The following is a 19,682-nucleotide window of genomic DNA, read 5'->3' on the forward strand; positions in this document are numbered from 1 at the left end:
AGCCACCGTGGTCCTTGTCCCAGCCAGGCTAATGTGTCCGTGCCACTGTGCCGCGAGGGGTGGGGGGACCATTGCTGCACACAGGCAAGCTGCATGCCGCATTGTAGTAGATGACCCTCCCTTGCTTCCCAGGTCACCCTCAGCAGTGAGATATCTTCCAGGATGAACTCATCCTGCGGAAAATGTGGGGACAGTGTTCAGTATAGGGGCCCCCTGCAGCTGTTGGCTCTCCCCAAGGCACAGAACCCCGGAGGACAGTACGGCAATGAAACAATCAGCCCCCCCTTGTCCCTGTGCTTACTCACCATTTTGGGGCTCCTGTGGGTCATGTGCGCTTTGGGATGGGCAATTTCTGCTATTGTGTACACCATACTTGTCTTCAAGTATAGCCAAATCATTGCTCTATCTGGTGTGAACAACGCTGCCTCTGTTAAGCGTTGCATTTTGGCTTTACAGATGCAACCTTGAGATCCCAGCCGTCCTTGTTATCAACGGCCGAAAGACTCCAAAGAATCAGGAAACATCTGTGAAGAACCAAAGAGGACCGGCTGCACGAAGTTATGCAGCAGTCCCTTACTGAAAAATCAAAAAGTGCAGCAGTGGTGGGAGACTGAAAGGAGGCTCCAACAGCAGAATGTGGATCACCAGCACCAAAGCACGGAGCGGCTGCTAAGAATCATGGAGCACCAAGCGGACTCAATACAGGCGCTCGTAGCAATGCAGACGGAGCAGATCTGTGCCCACCCCCCACTGCGAGCTTTTTCCCAAAACTTTTTCCCTTGTGCCCTCATGTCACCACCAACCTACTTTCCCCAACATCCAGGTTCTTATTGCCACCAGCTGCCTCCAACACCTGTAGCTTCACCACCGAGCCCTGCAAACTATGACCCTTACCCACTGCATGGAACCCCCATCACTAAGCATTTTAGCCAGCCTGAAGTGCAGCACTCATTGCACGGCTCTCCAGACAGGAAGGCTGAATATGATAACAGGACATACACAAAACTCTGATTGTCCAGTTCCCTACCCCGCCCCTTTCCCTCCTCCTACACAGCACAGATGTCTCATGCCTTTTCTGTTTCCCATGCAGCTGTGTTTCTTTTCAATAAATGAATTTTTTGACTTTGAAAACATTCTTCATTGCATTAAGTAAAAGATACCATAGCCCAGGAAAGCAACAGGCACCACAAGTCACTGCATCATACGTAGCAAACACAGATGCCTACTAGCACTGGAACCACTGCACTTCACTCCTGTGCAGGGCACCAAACATTACTGGTGGCTTTCAGCATCAAATTGCTCCCTCAAGGCATCCCTAATCCTTGCAGCCCTGCGCTGGGCCCCTCTAATAGCCCTGGTCTCTGGCTGTTCAAATTCAGCTTCAAGGTGTTGAACCTCTGAGGTCCATGCCTGAATGAAGCTTTCACCCTTCCTTGCACAAATGTTATGGAGGGTACAGCATGTGGCTATAACCGTGGGGATGTTGTCATCGGCCAGGTCCAGCTTCCCATACAAACAGCTCCAGCAGCCCTTAGATGGCCAAAAGCACACTCAACAGTAATTCTGCACCGACTCAGCCTATTGTTGAACCGCTCCTTGCTGCTGTCAAGGCTCCCTGTGTAGGGTTTTATGAGCCACAGCATTAAAGGGTAAGCGGGGTCTCCAAAGATCACAATGGGCATTTCGACTTCCCCTACGGTGATCTTCTGGTCTGGAGGAAAGTCCTTGCTTGCAGCTTCCTGAGCAGGCCTGTGTTCCGAAAGATGCATGCGTCATGCACCTTTCCAGACCAGCCTGCATTAATGTCAATGAAATGCCCACGGTGATCCACAAGCGCCTGAAGAACCATAGAGAAATACCCCTTCCGATTTACGTACTCGGAGGCTAGGTGGTCTGGTGCCAGAATTGGAATGCGTGTCCCATCTATCACCCTTCTGCAGTTAGGGAAACCCATTTGTGCAAAGCCAGCCACAATGTCATGCACGTTGTCCAGAGTCACGGTTCTTCTGAGCAGGATGCAATTAATGGCCCTGCAAACTTGCATCAAGACGATTCCAAAGGTCAACTTTCCCACTCCAAACTGGTTAGCGACTGATCGGTAGCTGTCTGGAGTTGCCAGCTTCCAGATTACAATAGCCACCTTCTTCTCCACCAGCAGGGCAGCTCTCAATTGAAAGAAGCTTTCCTCATCCGAAAGTTCTGCAGCCACTGCCCGTCATCCCAGACTTGTATGACAATATGATCCCACCACTCAGTGCTTGTTTCCCGAGCCCAAAAGCAACGTTTCACTGTGGTGAGCATGTCCATGAATGCCACAAGCAATCTCGTTTTGTATGCATTTCGCAAGTAGACATCATCATCGGACTCCTCACTGTCACTTTGTAGCTTAAGGAGTAACTCAACTGCAATTCATGACATGCTGACGAGACCCATCAGCATATTCCTCACAAGTTCAGGTTCCATTCCCACAGACTGAAAGGGAAGACAGAGCGCGCAGTACAAAAAATGTTGAAAGATAGCACCAAATGTGGACGAAAGCACAGGGATTACTGGGATGCGAAGTGATGCATCATGGGGCATTGGGACAGGACACAGAATACCCTACACCCCCCACCCCCTTCCCACAAGTCACAGCGCCAGAATGGGAAAAGGTGCTCTGTGGGATAGCTGCTCATAATGCACCGCTCCCAATGCCGCTGCAAGGGCCGCAAATGTGGCCACACCACTGCGCTTGCAGGTGACAGTGTGAACACACTGCAGCGCTTGCCCTGCTGCGGTCTCCGAGGGCTAGTTTAACTCGCAGCGCTCTACATCTGCAAGTGTAACCATGTCCTTAGAATCTGGCCATAAATTCTGCCTTTTCATATCTGTGTACAATGGGAGGTGTGTGTACCTTTGAAGGCATATGTCTTCAAGGCTGAACTTTGGAAAACCAGCAAGAGTGTTTACTGCTTCCTCATAACATGTAAGGTCTTCCACAAAGGCTCCCCCTCCCCACTTAAGATATGTCTACACTACAAGTGAAAGTGTGATGGGTAGACAATCTATTGCTAGTTTTAATTTAGCTAGCACAGGTAACTACCGGTATAGCGTAGATGTGGAGGCACAGGCTTCAGCATGGGCTAGCAACGAGAGTATGTACACAGGCGCCCTGGCGGGCTTGTACTGAGGCATCTAGCTGTGCTGAAGCCCGTACCACCACATCTACCCTGTCACTGTTACCTGTGCTCACTAAATTAAAGCCAGCACAGGTATGCCTGCTCATGCTACAACCACACCTTCACTTGCACTATAGACATACCCAAAAAGGCAAGTTCCCTTCATACCCGAAGTAGGAATAATCAGGTTTAGGTCTTCCCTACAGTTTCAACTTTGTTTTTAAGGAAAGCTTAAATTTGAAAGAAAAAGTTCCTAACCCACCTGCCTGTGAATGAAGTCTTCTGAATTAATTGTGACAAGCTTGTGGTCCTGGTTTAAAGATGTACTTAAGTCAAGTTGTTCAGTTCTCAGAGCTACTAGTGCACCAGGGACACACACACACAACACAAATACTTTTGGATACACAAGTGGATACCATCAGCTCAGACTTCTTTTGGCAAGCTTCTTGGTAGTTTGCACTTATACTTTCCCTCTCCCCCCTTCAGTGCTACACAATTCTACCTCTTTTCCCTTTCTATGGATCAAAAATATTTACAAAAGAACACAATTAAAATAGTTATCTGATCGACATAAGAGAAACAGCTACCACTTTGTTTAGCAATACAAAAATAAAAAATAGTCAAGGAACTATAGTGGGTATCTGCAACACAATTCCAGGACAGAAGGAAAACTAAAGTTTTGTAGATCAATTATCAAGGACTCTGAGGAAAAAAAAGTTGGCCTTTAATAAGACAAAGGGGCACATGAACAGTTTGGAGAGTACGCTAAGGAAGCTGTCAATAATAAAATTGACCCCACAGAATCAGCCGGTCTGGTTAATATGCATTCCAACATCGTAGAGGAAATTATTAATAAACTTAAACCGCTGGCAACTATTTTTGAGAAAAGGAAAGAGCAATTCTTGCAAATGCTATTTGGCAAGTCTTCTCTAAGTAAAATAAAGCAGCAAGAATAAAAAACTGGAAGAACATAAAACAGTAGAGAATAATGGAACCAGACACAAACAGTACAGGTTTATGGAGAACAAATAATGTCAGACAAACCTGATAACTTTTTTTGATTTTGATCAAATTGAAAACAAATAATTAAGGGAGTGCACAGTCAATGAGATCTAAACTATAGTGTAGTACTTAATATGCTTATGAAATCTTGCATGAAAAAAATAATTCAAACTATGTTGGATATAAACACTGTTACATGGATAAAAACCCAGTTAGAGAAGCATGAACAAAAAGATAATCAGTGGAAATTAATTAGATGGGAGAAGTGTCCAGAATGCTTCCACAGGAACCTTTTCCATTCTGTTGTATGTAATCATTCAAAGGAGGAGAAAAAAGGCAGCCAATAAAAAGGCAAATGCTACAAAACTGTAGGTGTTGCACACATCAGTGATGACAAAGATATACAAAGGGACCTACACAGATCAGAAATAAAGGCAGAAAATAAAATGAGATTCTGCCTGAACAAATGCAATCTAATACATCTAGGAATAATCATTCAGAACTGATATTCAATGTAAGACATATTTGGAAAGCAATAGTGTCAAGAGTGGTCTGAGGTGACAGGAGAAATCAAAGGTGTGTTTGCAACAAGATATATTGCTTGACACAGAAGTAACATTCGCCTGCCTTCTCAAAGGACATCACATCATGAAACAAAGTGTATCTATCCCCTGTTCTATATGAAACGGTCACTTAGACTACTTCTGTCCTTGGCATCTTAGTACCAGAAATATCAGTAAGAGGAGAAAAACAAATGATTTAACAGGCTAGAGAAATTTCATCCATGGATTCCACTTATAATTTTCACTCAAAACTAAACACAAAATTCATTGCTAATTAAATAGGAGTTTCACTCTAATATATTTAATAAAAATTTAGACAGTGATTTAGTATTTACATTCATTCATATGATGAGACCCTATAGGCATGCAATAGAAATCTATTGATTATATAGGTTAATGAGAGAGCTAAGCATCTTTTTGGGGGAAAAGACCCAAGAAATAGATTTGAAAAAAAAAAAAAAAAAAATCACTGACCTGCTGCGACCTTTGTCTACAGGAAAAATGCGAATAGATTTATCAAAGCTGGCAGATACAAATTCTTTCCCAGTGGGGGAGTAATCCACATCAAGAACTGCAGACACATGATCTATGTGAATCATTACAGGCGACTCAAGAAAGCGCATGTCAAACGTATACAAGCTGTAAAAGAAATGTGCTATTTAAAAGAAGGCACCATGCTTTAAATACCATCTCATATAAACACTTATGTGAAAAAGATTAGTGCTTTTCAGATACCAATTTTCAAATGAACTGAATTATCAAATGCATGTCATATCGCCATACATTTCTTTGAAGTACGTGATTATATGCACCCACAAAGCTCAGCTTTTAGATCCTAGGCCCTACAACTGTTTATTTCAAGTCAGACAACTGCTAATAAAGCATGAAAAGAAACGTAGTACTTGAAAAAAGGCACAGAACACATACTAGCTGGTAGGTTTAGCTGTATTGCTGGAATTAGGACTCCTTCCTGTTCCTACAGGAAAAGTGGGTCTCCATTACTCTACTTCTCCCTAAGCCTGTTTTTGGATCTCTGGCTCAACCTGCTTCATAAACTACCACATCATCCTCCTTCACTCCGCCCACCTCCAGACTCAAATGTACCATCTACAACTGTTGAGTGTTTCTCACACTCCATTTGGCACACCCTGTGCCCTGCCTGCCACCCTTTCTTTTCTGCTACACTGCCCTCATTAAAGTCAGGTCTACACTATAAACTTACATCAGTATAACTAAGTCACTCAGGGGTGTGAAAAATCCAAATCCCTGAACCTAACTCCTGGTGTAGACAGCGCTGTGTCAATAGGAGGGCTTCTCCCATCAACATAGTTACCGCCTCTAGCAGAGATGGATTAACTATGCCAACAGTAGAAGTTGTCCCATCAACGTAGTAGCAGCTTCACTGAAGGCAGGCCAGCCAACTCCACAGGTTTTCCCAGTAGGAGCCTACAGGGAAATCCTTGCCTGCTTGGAGAATGGGGAAAGGAACCAATCTCCTGCAGAATGCAGGAAGATTAGAATGGCTGCAGATGCTAAGGGACAGCCTGGGACCCCAGCATGTGGAGCAGATACTGACTTTGCAGCTTTTATTCTGGTTCCTAGTGCTGGTCCCCCTGCCCTCAAAGCAGGGTGGTGGGAAAAAATTTTCTGTGCGGCCACCATAGGCTTACAAAAATATGAGGGAAAGCCATTTAGTATTGCACTGATTGGGGATGTGCATGTCGTAAAGTGTCTTTAAAAATATAAATTATAAAATAAAAATTTAACAGAGGGGGAGTGTGGATTGTTTTTTAAAATAAAATCCCTGGCTTTTGGGCCTGTTAGTTAAAAATAAAATTGGATTGAGATTATCTTTTCATAAAGAATAAAATTATTTATGGGAGAAGAATTTTTCAAACGTAAGTTCATTATTAGTGACAGTGAGGAGTGTATTTGAAGAATGAAATGGTCTTTGAGGGAAAAGAAGAATGATGTGCTTTGGCAAAGAGAAAAAGGAAAAGCACTGGGGTTTCTCCCTGGGGCAACCTGTCTCTTTCCTTCCCTGTATCTAAAGCAGGGGTCTCAAACACGCGGCCCGCAGAGCTCTTCCCTGCGGCCCGCCAAGCTCCCCGTGCCCCCCAAGTTACTTCCGGTCACAGCCAAACTGCTCCCCCCCCCCCCGAGTTATTTTATGTGGCAGCTAAGCTCCCTGCTCCCCAATGTTTGGGGCCAGGTCTCTCCCCCGGCCCCGCCTGCCACCCCCACACACCTCCCCCGAGTGTCCCCCGGCCTCACCTCTGCACCCCCTCCTAACCCCAAACTCCACCCCTGCCCCAGCCCGGAGCCTGCACCCAGCACCCAAACTCCATCCCAGAGCCTGCACCCCAGACCCCCACCCAAACTCCCTCCCAGAGCCTTAGGCAGGTGGGGGTGGAGTTGGGGGGGGGGGAGGGGGCAGGTTCTGGGCACCACCAAAATTTCTACAAACCTGCCACCCCTGGAAGAGGCAGAGCACTGGTGGAGTGGTGGTGCAGCCCAGTGCAGTGGGGGGAGCTTTAACAGAAGTAAATCTAACTAAGTGCATGTTTTGTCCTTTGAGTGAGGTGCATTACTGAGTGTATATATTTTATTAAAACCGCTTGGAAATGACTTCTTGTAGGAGCAGCAGTGATCTGTATGTTCTGTATAATGCTTAGCACTTTCCAGGAGGGAGGGGGGAGGAGCACGCTCGGGGGAGGGGGAGAAGAGATGGGGCAGGGGGGGACTTCATGAAAGGGGTGGAGTGGGGCCGGGGCTGGGGCCAGCGAGGGAGGGTGTTAGTGAGGTGGCCCTCAGGCCGATGCACTAGTCCTCATGTGGCCCTTGTGGTCATTTGAGTTTGAGACCCCTGATCTAAAGTATATCTATGCAAACGTATGAACATGCAGATTTACATAAATTTGCCTCCTATTATTTTTGTTTTTGCAATGCTGGCAGGTCTGACAAGGTCTCTAATTAGTCAGACAAAGCGGCCGAGGCAATATCTTTTATTGGACCAACTTCCATTGGTGAGAGAGATAAGCTTTCCAGCTTCTATAGAGCTCTTCTTCAGGTCTGGGAAAGATACTCAGGCTATGTCTACACTACAAAATTACGTTGACGTAAGTTACATAGGCATACAGCCACCACAGTAATTAAGTTGCTTTTTCGTATCCACACTATGTTCCTTGCGTCAGTGGTGACAGTCCTCACCAGGAGCACTTGTACCAATTGTACTGTCAGCGTGTAGCACTATGGGATGTCTTCTGAAAGCCAGTAACAGTCGACGTAAGCAATGCAGTGTATGCACTGAAACTGCATCGGTATTGACTCTGCAGCTCTTGTGGAGGTGAAGTTATTAAGTCGGCGTTGAGTTACATCGGAAGGAGAAAAATTTTAGTGTAGACACTTTCATAGTTAGGTCAGCATATATTGCCTTGTGTCAGTCTAACTCTGTAGTGTAAATGAGGCCTCAGAGTGTCACAGCTAAATACAAGGTGGAACAGACTGTTTAGCTGAAGTAGTTACCACATATTCTAAGGGCCAATTCAAAGTGAAGTGGCCCATTAATAAAGACACTAGAATTATGGCTTATTACTAAAATCTGTAACCCTATAACCACCCTTCTTTGTCCTATTACTGCAGGAGTGTTAATGGGCCACTTCACTTTGAATGATCCCTTAGAATACCTGTTAACTACTTATACTAAAAAGCGACAGAGTCCTGTGGCACTTTATAGACTAACAGACAATTGGCGCATAAGCTTTCGAGGGTGAATACGCTCCAATACGTCTGTTAGTCTATAAGGTGCCACAGGACTGTCACTTTTTACAGATCCAGACTAACATGGCTACCCCTCTGATACTTATACTAAACAATCTGTTTCACCTTGTATTAGCTGTGACATTGTGAGTACCTTTCCCAGATCTGAAGAGCTCTGTGTAGCTTGAAAGCTTGTCTCTTTCACCAACAGAAGTTGGTTCAATAACAGATTATCTCATCCACTTTGTCTCTCTTGTATCTTGGGACCAACACGGCTACATCATCACTGCAAACAAGGACTCAAATGACCTTTTCACCACAAACCTCTGTGCCTATTCTCCCCCCTCACCTCTACTTTTGATACTGTCAATCATATGTTCTCCTCCTCAAAATCTAGTCCTACACTGGCTTCCATAGTATCATCTTCTCCATAGTCTTCTCCTACCTCTATACATTTCCTTCAGCATCTCCTTTGGTGAAGTCTTAAATTTTTTAATTTTTATTTATTTAGTTTTTATTTGGTGCATCCTGCTCCCCAGCTCTGTGAAGGGATCTTAGGGCTCTGTCCTTAGCTCCTTTTCTCTCTGCACTCTTTCTTCAAGTGATCTCATCAAATTCACAGTTTCAAATATCTTCTTTTTGCCAAGGATTCACTAATCTTCCTCCAGCCAGTGCCTCACCTCAGTCTGCCTCTCCAGCATCCTTCCTGGATGTCTAGATGTTAAGTTCACTTGCGTCCATGTTAGGTTATCTTTACTTCCATTCCCAATCATGCAGTGACATACCAGAGGGGAAAGACTCTAGGGCCATCAGGCCTTTCCCTTGTCCTTGCCTCATGTATACAGGTTGTGGCCACATCTTGATGTTTCTTCCTACCTAACCTTTTTTAGATCCAGTTTTTCCTTTCTGCCCATATAGCTAAACTTCTCATCTAAGCCTGCAATACTTCCCATCTGGACTATTCTAGCCAACTCAATACCCACATGACACCTCCTCCAGTCCACACAAAATGCAGCTGCTACTGAGGTCACCCGCCTTACCCATTACTCTGTCAATGTTGCCACTCTTCCCTTTTAATACATTCACTGGCTCCCCCTTTGTAACTGCATCAAGTTCAAATCCATCTTTAAAGCCTTCCCCTTCTTTGATCACTTCCGCCTGCTACACACATCTTTTGCTCTGCCAATGATCCCTCCATAATCATCCCTCATTTATGTGCCTCACCACAACTGTCTTCTGCTTTCTTCCACTTCACCCTTTACATATGGAATGCCCTTGAGTGGGCTCACAAGGCCCAGACTCCCAATTCAAATACCCCTACTCAAGACCACTTTCAACCATGTCATCTACAAGACATCAGACAGTAATGACTTGCTAGAGCTGAGGAAAGGATAATTAGTATGTGGTTTAAAAAATAAAAAAAGATGGATCCTGGAACACCACACCACCTGGCCTCTCCTCCCCACACATAACGTTTATACAGAGCTTTTCTTGATTGTAAGTAGAGTGCAGCAGGGACTGTCTTCCTAAATTTGTGTCCATCATTTTGCTCACTCCGAATACTACTTTAATACAAACAAACAGCAGTAAATTGCTGCACTGCAAGGATCTGAATAGTATCACTAAAAATGAAGTTTTGTTAATTTCATCCTGTTGCTGCTTGAAAAAGATAGCAGGAGTGGAACTTTAAAAAGGCATCTTCACTGATACAGAAGTTGGCTTATGCCTCCCCAGTCACCAGGGAAAGCTCCCCAAAAGAGTGGGCAAGTAGATTTTTTCAAGTCCTATCTAAATGGGTTTTGAGAAATTAGTAAGGGCTTGTCTACACATACAGTTATTCTGGAATAGCTACTGTATTTTAAATTCACACCCTACCTTAATCTAAATTAACTTTGTACCCATGCCCTAAAAATGCTCTTTCAAATATAAAAAAGACAGAACTCTTCACTGAGAGAGAATCTGACACTGACATATCAATCTGTAACAACTAACTGGATTATTAATGTGCATAGTGCCAGCATTCAAGGGTGCTTTATAGACACTGATACAGAACATTTATTGTGGCTAATATTAAGCTATGATCTTCACCCTCTTCACCATAGATGGATAGATAGCTGGAATTAATTTGATGCATAGTCTTTTTTCCTACATACTTTTTCCTTCTGAATTCTTCCACTTGCATCTGCTACTCCACCATTTAATTAACTAATGCTTGTACAATGTGTTGAAGATATACAACAGTACGCAAGTACTGTTACCCACTGTATTTTTTTTAAACACAAATTAGAGGAATTAATAGTGGTTGCCAACTTCAGTGGTGCTACAAGCTATGAGTTGTACTAAACTGCTTAGGAGGCCTTACTTTTCCCATCACGCCAATAAGGATTAAACAGAGCATCCAATGTATGCCCCTTTTCAAGAACACAGCCAGTTACCAGTTCTTTGGAAGAGTATCCTCAAGAAGAGTCACTATATTAATGTATTCTAGAAGAAAGCGGTGATCTCTGTTTTTGGACCACTGGCTCCTTGAAAAGAAAGGTATGAAGTGCATCTTGAGTGCTTCTGGGTTTAAACACCATTAGAGAGAGAGAAGGCTTTTTTCCAACATTAGGTTGATTGTTCAAGTGGCCAATGCCATCCAAAAAAAAAAGAAAAAAAAAAGAAAGTGCTTTAGGAGACAGGAAGAGCTAGCAAAGGATAAGTATTAAAACCTTTTTTTTTTTGGGGGGGGGGGGGGGGAGAGAAAGCAAGAGGCTTTTTTTTTTTTTTTTTTAAATAGAAATGTTCATGCCAAAATAGCTGATTAGCACACTATGCCAGGACTCATGATAGCTGGCAAGTAAATAAGCACTTTCGTTGCACTGGTGGCTGGATCAATGGTGTTTAATTTCCAAGTGCCACTGTAGGTTACACTTATATCAATTCACTTTTTCTTATTCTGTGCTAAAATGGTGACCGAAGAGCTGTCATCTTATATTCCCATTTCCTCCTCCTACAGAAATAGTTACTCTGATTTTGATGATCATGCATAACTTTCAGTGCAGATAAGTTACACAGGCATATCAAGGACAGACGGACCTTGTAAATATATGACAGCGGATTTAGTTTGAGAAAGCAAGTTGGGAGTACAACCATAGCTGGTGGGTACGTAGTACTACAGCCCTCCTTAGTAGCACTATCTTTTGGTCTTGCAAAGGTAGGGGACAAATCGTGCAGTCTTTCAACACTCATTGACTTTAGGGCCAAATAAGGACTGCTTCACCAGGCCCTTAGAGAACAAAATGGTGGCTAATTTTTAGTAAAAGACAATGTATTAATTCCAGCTATTGATTCATGTGGAAAGAGTGGTATGCTACTTAATACAAGTTTTATATCCAACAAACCTATGATTCTCTAATTAGTCATTTACTTAAGTGACTCAAACATAAAATGTGAAGAGATTTTATAAAAATAAGATTTAGGTAAATAAACCAACAGGGATCACCAAAAAGTGAGATCATGCTTACTTGTGGTCCTCATTTGCTGAAGTGAAAATAAAAGCTTCCATGGGGTTCCAACAGAGTGTATTTGTCCTCATGTCCAAGATAACCTGAAGAAAGTTACATGTTACTACATTGTTATAAGTAATAAATAGTGGCCATTCTCCACACACACTAAATCTCCCAACACCTCTGGGAAGCAGGTAAACAACTCCATTCTACAGATGCAGAAACTGAGGCAGAAGGGTGAAGTGACATACCCAAGGCCACAGAGCATTTCAGTAGCAGTGCAAGGATTAGGACTCAGGACTTCCTGTCCCAAATTATGAGGTCTTTCCTTCAGATTATGCTGCAATTAAGTTCTCTGTAGAGACATGTCATGTAACAGGGGCTTTATGTCAATACCATTCCTGAGCTGGTCCACCAAGCTACTTTTAAATTTCCTCTGTAGGCCCACTTCTTCCATAATACCAACAGGAACCTTTCAAATCTATTATCTATTCAATATATTTATTTCTTTAAAAGACATCTTTGATGGATGATGAAATGGATTAGTCTTTGCTAAGTAATCACATAAAATTAATACTGCCCCTCCTTTCTGCAACTACTCCCCACCCCAGCTGTTATCTTCTTACTATATCAGAAATTATTGTTCATTAATTCCTCAGGCCAAGATGATATCTTGTCTGCTTTGAGAAGGGCCTAGTAGTTTTTGGTGGGTGCAGTTAGTATAATACCATAGATATACTAAGTAGAAATGGGACCTATACCACTGGCAGTAAGTTGATTCATGAGTCAGAAATTTTGCATCCTGAGCTTGTGAAAACCAGATGACCACAGAAGAGACCAGCTTCGTCTTAAAATAGTAGAGATGGAGCTGACAACTACCCTCGTAAGACAACCCACACATTTTGCTGATAGCCAGTTAGAAGAAAAGTATTGGGAAGCCATATGTTCTATTCTCCCACCCTGAAGTGGAGTCCTGCAAGTGTAAAGACAGCTGGGTAATTGTTGGGGGAGGAGAAAAAAAAGTGATCTAGTAACAGAGTTAGCTCTGGTCTCTAATGCGGCTTGGAGGAGCTTCCAACCACCATATCAAGAGAGTTATTTGCACACATTCTTCCTGCCACATATTAGATGGATAACTACACAGAAGTTATTAATAAGTGAGCAATTCAAACAGAATGTCCACAACTCAGTGGGTCAACTCTAATCCTAGCCACACTTTTGTATTTAATCTTTATTCTACTCAACTCTCTCTCAGCTTATTATAGGCAGATGAAAATTTCAGGGTCTTTTTAACTAGTTAACAGTAAGTGAATACTGCATGGCTTACACCAAAGCCACAAAAATAAATTTATAGCCAACATTTTATTACATATATGATCAATATCCTAAATGTTAGTAAAAAAGTAATTATTTGGTATTATTGGTAAATCAGAAGTGGCTAAGCATTTGTTGGTTTTGATTTAGGTCTTAGTATGGATAACTCCCTTTCAAAAGAAGCCAGATTTGCTCAAAGTCTATGCCTTTGCCTCTGGTTTCATAATAGTTCTTTTCCAACTGAATGTGTAGTATATCTTGAGTCCACTGTTTCATACATGGCATCATTCTACATTTTTCAAGTAAAAACACCAACTGAACAAATAATGTTACCATATCTAATATTATGCCTGACAGCAGTTGTAAAAATCAGTCTGGGGCTTGAAGAGATTTGAGTTACTGTGGATGTGATTTTTTACACAGCCACTACAGCAACTTTTAAATTTTTAACAGAGACCATCTCATGATCTCTATTTTTAATTATAGAAATGTCCAGACATTTAATGAGGAAAACTCTTTACTGGGACAAGTTTAACACTGGCTTTGTTTGTTTATTTTTAAACCATGAACACTTGCTAGAGGTTTCCTGTGTGAAGAGTCAATAAGGAGACCTGTAGATTAAAAGCAACACAAACACACATTGTCCATATATAGTGAGATTTTACTAATCTCTCCCACTTTAGTATGTATGGAGATTTTGGCCTATATGATCAGCTAAGGCTTTTATTAGTATAGCAAACAGTGGGTAACACCATTTTGCTCCTCTGGGCAGTTCAAATATAGGGGAATTTTTAATCCTAAACTCTTTGCTTCAATGATTTCTTATGGCAGTGAATCCCACAGATTCTAGAAGAATGATTGCCTTTTTACAGTTTTAAGTTGGTTACTTTTTAATTTCACTGAATGTCTTCCTGTTCTTGAATTATGGGTGCTCCCATTTACCCTTTCTACCTTCTCTACACCACTCATTTTTTACACATTTAAAATGGTCCCAATCTTTTCACATGGAAGTTTCCATGCCTGTAGTCTTTTTCATCACCATCTTTGAATACGTTCTGCTTGTGCCATATATGTTTTCAGATGCGGGGGACCAGAACTGATCAGAGTATTCCAAATAGGTGTTCCACTGATTTATATAATAGCATTAATACTTTCAGTGTTGTTTTCTATCCCATAACACTGTTTGCATTTTTTTTTCATTAAATTAACGATCACATATTGAGCAAATGTTTTCCTCAAGCTGTCTGTAATGACCCTTAGGGCTATTCCCCCGCAAGTGGTCACAGTTCATTTAGAGCCCAGCAATATTCATGTGTAGTTCAAGTAATACTTTCCAGTATACATTACCTTGCATTAGTCAACTTGGAATTGCATCTGCCATAATGCTGCCCATTTATCCAAATTTGTTAAATCCCTATGAAGTTTTTCAGTCTTTAAGGGCCTTGACTATCCTAAATAATGGGGTCATCTGCAAGTTTTGCCATCTAACGGTTTGCCCATAATAAATATCTTTTCAATTCTGTTGGCTAAATATTTTTATGTTTATCTTTGGTACAGAATCTATGGAGTTTATAGAATTATTTTTTTATATTTATAAAGGTTTGCATTAAAATATGTGCCACAGATAACAGTTGTGGAATGGAAGGCAAGTGGAGAAAGTAATGGTAATGTATATATCAAGAATTGTCAAAATTAATGTACACACTTAAATAGGACATTTTGCACTAGATAGAAAAAAAACAAAGGGCTTTATTTTGTACAGCTGCCGTTCCCTCCTGAACACTGCCATGGTATCTCATCCCCTAAATTAAAGCTAGTACATCTGTAAGGAAAAAGATCTCTGCTCTTTTTTAGGAAGTCATTAGCTATGTGAAGGTCTGAGATTAGGGTGATTGCACATAGGCTTTTATAAATATCGCAGAAACGTTATTTAATAACGGTGTGATTGACAGTTCAGTTCTAATTAAGTGATAAATCTGGCATCTTTATCTGATAATCAGGCCAGGAGTTCACCCATTCACAGCCACTTTGTTTTAAACATAGCACAGATTTTTCTACTGATTATTTCTCTTAAAAATAAATCATTTTCAAAGACTTCCAGATATTCTTGCATTGAATCATCAGTGTACCATTTATCTTTCTTCAGCAGCAGTGCTTCTAGTTTTTAATTCCTTTTTTTAAAAAACTGCTTTTCTATAAGAAAACAGCACCTCATCATAATTGCTTTAAAGCTTCTCATCTGCAAGTCAGGGTTTTGTGGTGGAGTTTTTTTTAATTTTACCTCCGATCATAGTTTTACACTTACTATTGCTAAAATAGTTAAGCCACACAGAGCTCTTATCATAGAATATCAGGGTTGGAAGGGACCTCAGGAGGTCATCTAGTCCAATCTGCTGCTCAAAGCAGGACCAATCAATCCCCAGACAGATGTTTGCCCCAGCTCCCTAAATGGCCCCCTCAAGGATTGAACTCACAAGCCTGGGTTTAGCAGGCCAATGCTCAAACCACTGAGCTATCTGTCTCTCTCCCCCCACCCCCAAGATGGACTGTGGCAATTCATAGCATAGCTCTCTGTTTCCACTGGAGGTTAGACTATCTATATATTAATGTTTAATTAAACAAAGGTCCCCTTGGGCCTCTTCACAAGACTGCACGGCAGTAACCCAACGAACAACAGATCACCAGTATAGGAGAAGGGCATACAACAGCAAGAAAGTTATTGAATGGGAATTTCTACATCTCCACACAGCCTACATTCCTAACTTAGACTTCCATGCGGTTTAAAGGGAGCCTGTCAATTATCATATTTATCTGTATGTTATGGCTAGCACATCATCACCAATGAGAGATTTTGTGGGCCAAATTCTGCCCTCAACTAGATAGAAGTGCAACTCCATTGTCTTCAGAAAAAGAGGAGGCCAGAATTTGGTTGTGGAACTGGAGCTTTAACAACAGTTCTGTTGATACGTGAAACAGAGAAGAATCCAGCTCACTCACTCAGTTACATGAGTAATACTTAGTAATACTACCAGGACTAAACTTATTTTAAGTATGAAAAATAAACAATAATGATGGCTTGGAATAGAGTGAATGTAGAGCTATAATTGCCTCCTACTGAAAGCACTTTCTTACATACTAAAAATCTTGAAGTAGTTCCATTCTCTTACAAGAGACCTATGTTGCTGTCAGGATTTTTTTAAATTGATTAATTTATTTTAAATCAAAGAGCAGATATACAGTTCTGTTAGGACTTTCTAGGCACATTATTTTGGATTATCACTGAGGATCTACTGACCATTCTGTCCTTGTTTCCCCACACAAGGCTCCCACTCACATCAACGACAAATTTTTTTTTTGTGGGGACAGACTGCATAATATACCATAGGGACACTCAGTGCATAACAAAGAGCCGGAACACTGCGCTCCCATAGAAGCAAAAATGTCATCAAGCTGAGTCAGTCCTTGAACCCAATAACCACATTATCTGTTCATAAATACTCAACTGTGAATTATCTTACATTTAATGGTTTGCCTAAAACAGGGGTAGGCAACCTCTGGCACGCGAGCTGATTTTCAGTGACACTGACACTGCCGGGGTCCTGGCCACCGATCCGGGGGGGCTCTGCATTTTAATTTAATTTTAAATGAAACTTCTTAAACATTTTAAAAACCTTATTTATTTTACATACAACAATAGTTTAGTTATATATTATAGACTTATAGAAAGAGAGCCTCTAAAAACGTTAAAATGTATTACTGGCACACGAAACCTTAAATTAGAGTGAATAAATGAAGACTCAGCACACCACTTCTGAAAGGTTGCCGACCCCTAGCCTAAAATGTTTTTGTAAAGGCAAGTGACAACTCACCTGTTGTGTATAAAATAATTTATATAAATATAAATGTTATTTGACAAAGTATTTATTCAGTTTTAACTAGAAATGTATCGATCACACCATTTAACTCAAGCAAGCTCAAGAAAAAACTTGTCATTTCCATTTGTAAATACGTGTAAGCTCAATTTTTCAGCACAGATCTCCTTTTTTGAGTGAAAATCTTTTAAGAGTTAAAAAAATTACTTTGCCTCCCCCTCTGGCAAGAAAAAAACATCACATGTGTTGGAGCACTACATTAAATGAACACAACTAAGGGCTTGTCTACCATACCGGGCGGGGTCAATCTAAGATACAGAACTTCAGCTATGCAATAGCATAGCTGAAGTCGACGTACTTAGATCTACTTACTGCGGTGTCTTCACTGCAGTAAGTCGGCAGCTGATGCTCTCCCATTGACTCTGCTTGCTCTTCTCATTCTGGTGGAGTACTGGAGTCGACGGGAGAGCATTCAGTGGTCAATTTATCGCATTTGTACTAGACGCGACAAATTGACCCCCGCTGGATTGATTGCTGCCCGCCAATCCGGTAGGTACTGTAGACAAGCTTTAAGACTCTGACGTCCAGTCTGACAGACAGAGAGAGTATGACAGCCAATTTGAAATGGAAAGAGGGCCCTTTTTAACCCCTTTGCATGGCTTAAATCACAAAAATTTACACCCCAGATTAGGTTAAATTAAAGAGGTGACATTCACAGAACTCCCACTTGGTCCAAAATCCCCAACGCTTACTATGTCAGGGACTAACTTTAAACTGTCTGGGGCCTCTCCATGCGAACAAGCTACTTAAGTGTTGCTGTATTACACAAACTGAGATCAACATTTTATGTACAAATCATTAAAACAGCAAGAAAACAAAAAGTTACCTTCTTTAATGGAGTTGATTGCCTCATGTCATACAGCACAATATTTCTGTCTGAAGCACAGCTTCCTAAAAGATACGTCTAAAAAAATAATCATGCCATTATATCAGGTATCACCTTCTAAAGTTATGAAAACAAAAAAGATAGGACACTGAGTATATATTTTACACTAAATATTTAAGCAACTGCTATTTTGCTAATTTAAGTACAGACAGAGCCACTTTTTTCTAATATCTGACTCTTAAAATTTTAAGAAAACCGTTTGAAGAAAAGCAATCACAGAACAGGAACATGATCTTGAATCTCCTTTGACAAAACAAAATTTTGGTGTTAAATGTGTTCTGTTTGCTTTAACCATTAGTAAATGGGTTCGCTGTTCTTTATGTACAGCCGAACAGTCAATGTGAGGGCTTTTCTCAGAAACAGTTTTGTTTTCGCCAAACAGAAATCAGAACCAATCCATTTTTCCCCACTTGTGAAATGGTAATTCTCTCACATATTCACCAGCTAATCTAAAGGACAGTACATCCAAAATTCCCCTCAACACGATGTTGATCATTGATTTAGTATGTATACAGAAGACTATCTTTAGTATTACCTACTGAAGCAACATCACCACTTAAAATTAAAAAATTAAAAAAAAAAAAAAGTGGCTATATAACAGGTGTTAAAAGTACTGTTTTGGAAATTTATAGTTGCAACAAACAGTTGAATATGAATCTCTGAATGTTAATATGATTTAGTCCTCGTACTGACCAAATAAAATATTGATATATAGTATGTATAATGAAAACATTACCTCAATTGGATTAAATTTAACACTGCTGATGCTATCAACACCCCATGTCAAAGAGCATATGGGACTGGTCCTTTGTTCATCCCAGATGTCTACTTGATGCCCACAAGTTGCAAATACAGCTTCCTTCCAGTGGTGATCAATTCCTGTGTACACTGTCTTTAAAGGCAAAAAAATTAGTTACAGGAATGATCAACTCAACAAGTTTTTCAAGTTGTTAATTTTATTATTTAAATTACTGATGACCAAATCGTCAACCCCTGCTGAACAGTTAACATGTTGTAGTCTTTCACATTTAGCTATTTTAAGAATATTGTAGCCTTTCATTTTCTATTTGCAAGTTCTTCTTTGTAAACTTTCATTGATTATATTTATAGTGAAACCTGTATTAAATGGTCACTCAGACAGTTTGAAACCAGTTTGACTGAACATTTTAATTTGAAATACAACATATTAAAAAGTGTGGTAATATAACCTACACAAACACACAAAACCAACTTTAAAAAGTTTAATGTATTTCCAGAGGCAGTCAAATAGGTCCCATATGTTACACAAAAGTGTATAGCTGAATCTTGTTAGCAATTTTCCTTATGGCTGTACCCATAATTCATTTTAAAAATCTCTCTCTAGCTCACATACAAAGAAAACCCACCAAAACATGTGCACTGTGGTGGAGGATGCCATAAAAAACAGCCTTTTTTTTTTTTTTTTTTTTTTTTTAAAGTTACTTAAAACAAAACCACTATCACATCTCGCAGGCCAGAAGCAACCGTCATCATGTAGTCTGATCTCTTGTATAATGACCTATGATAATTTCACCCAGTTAACCCAATATTGAGCCCAATAA

The 19,682-nt window shown here is 40.9% G+C and overlaps 1 protein-coding gene across 2 annotated transcripts in view; it reads right to left on the reverse strand.

Annotated features, from left to right (window-relative positions):
* The window catches only part of DCAF13 (DDB1 and CUL4 associated factor 13), a 43,525-nt gene that overhangs the window by 13,010 nt on the left and 10,833 nt on the right, over positions 1–19,682 (reverse strand). For both annotated transcript variants that reach the window (XM_054019348.1, XM_054019349.1), the window contains exons 5-8: positions 18,839–18,994; positions 18,043–18,120; positions 11,989–12,071; positions 5,198–5,362 (exon numbers count right to left, since the gene is read on the reverse strand). In XM_054019348.1, the coding sequence (XP_053875323.1) occupies positions 5,198–5,362; positions 11,989–12,071; positions 18,043–18,120; positions 18,839–18,994 (482 nt within the window). The remainder of the gene's footprint in view (positions 1–5,197; positions 5,363–11,988; positions 12,072–18,042; positions 18,121–18,838; positions 18,995–19,682) is intronic.

This window comes from Malaclemys terrapin, chromosome 2, assembly GCF_027887155.1.
Source record: "Malaclemys terrapin pileata isolate rMalTer1 chromosome 2, rMalTer1.hap1, whole genome shotgun sequence".
Taxonomy (NCBI): Eukaryota; Metazoa; Chordata; order Testudines; family Emydidae; genus Malaclemys; species Malaclemys terrapin.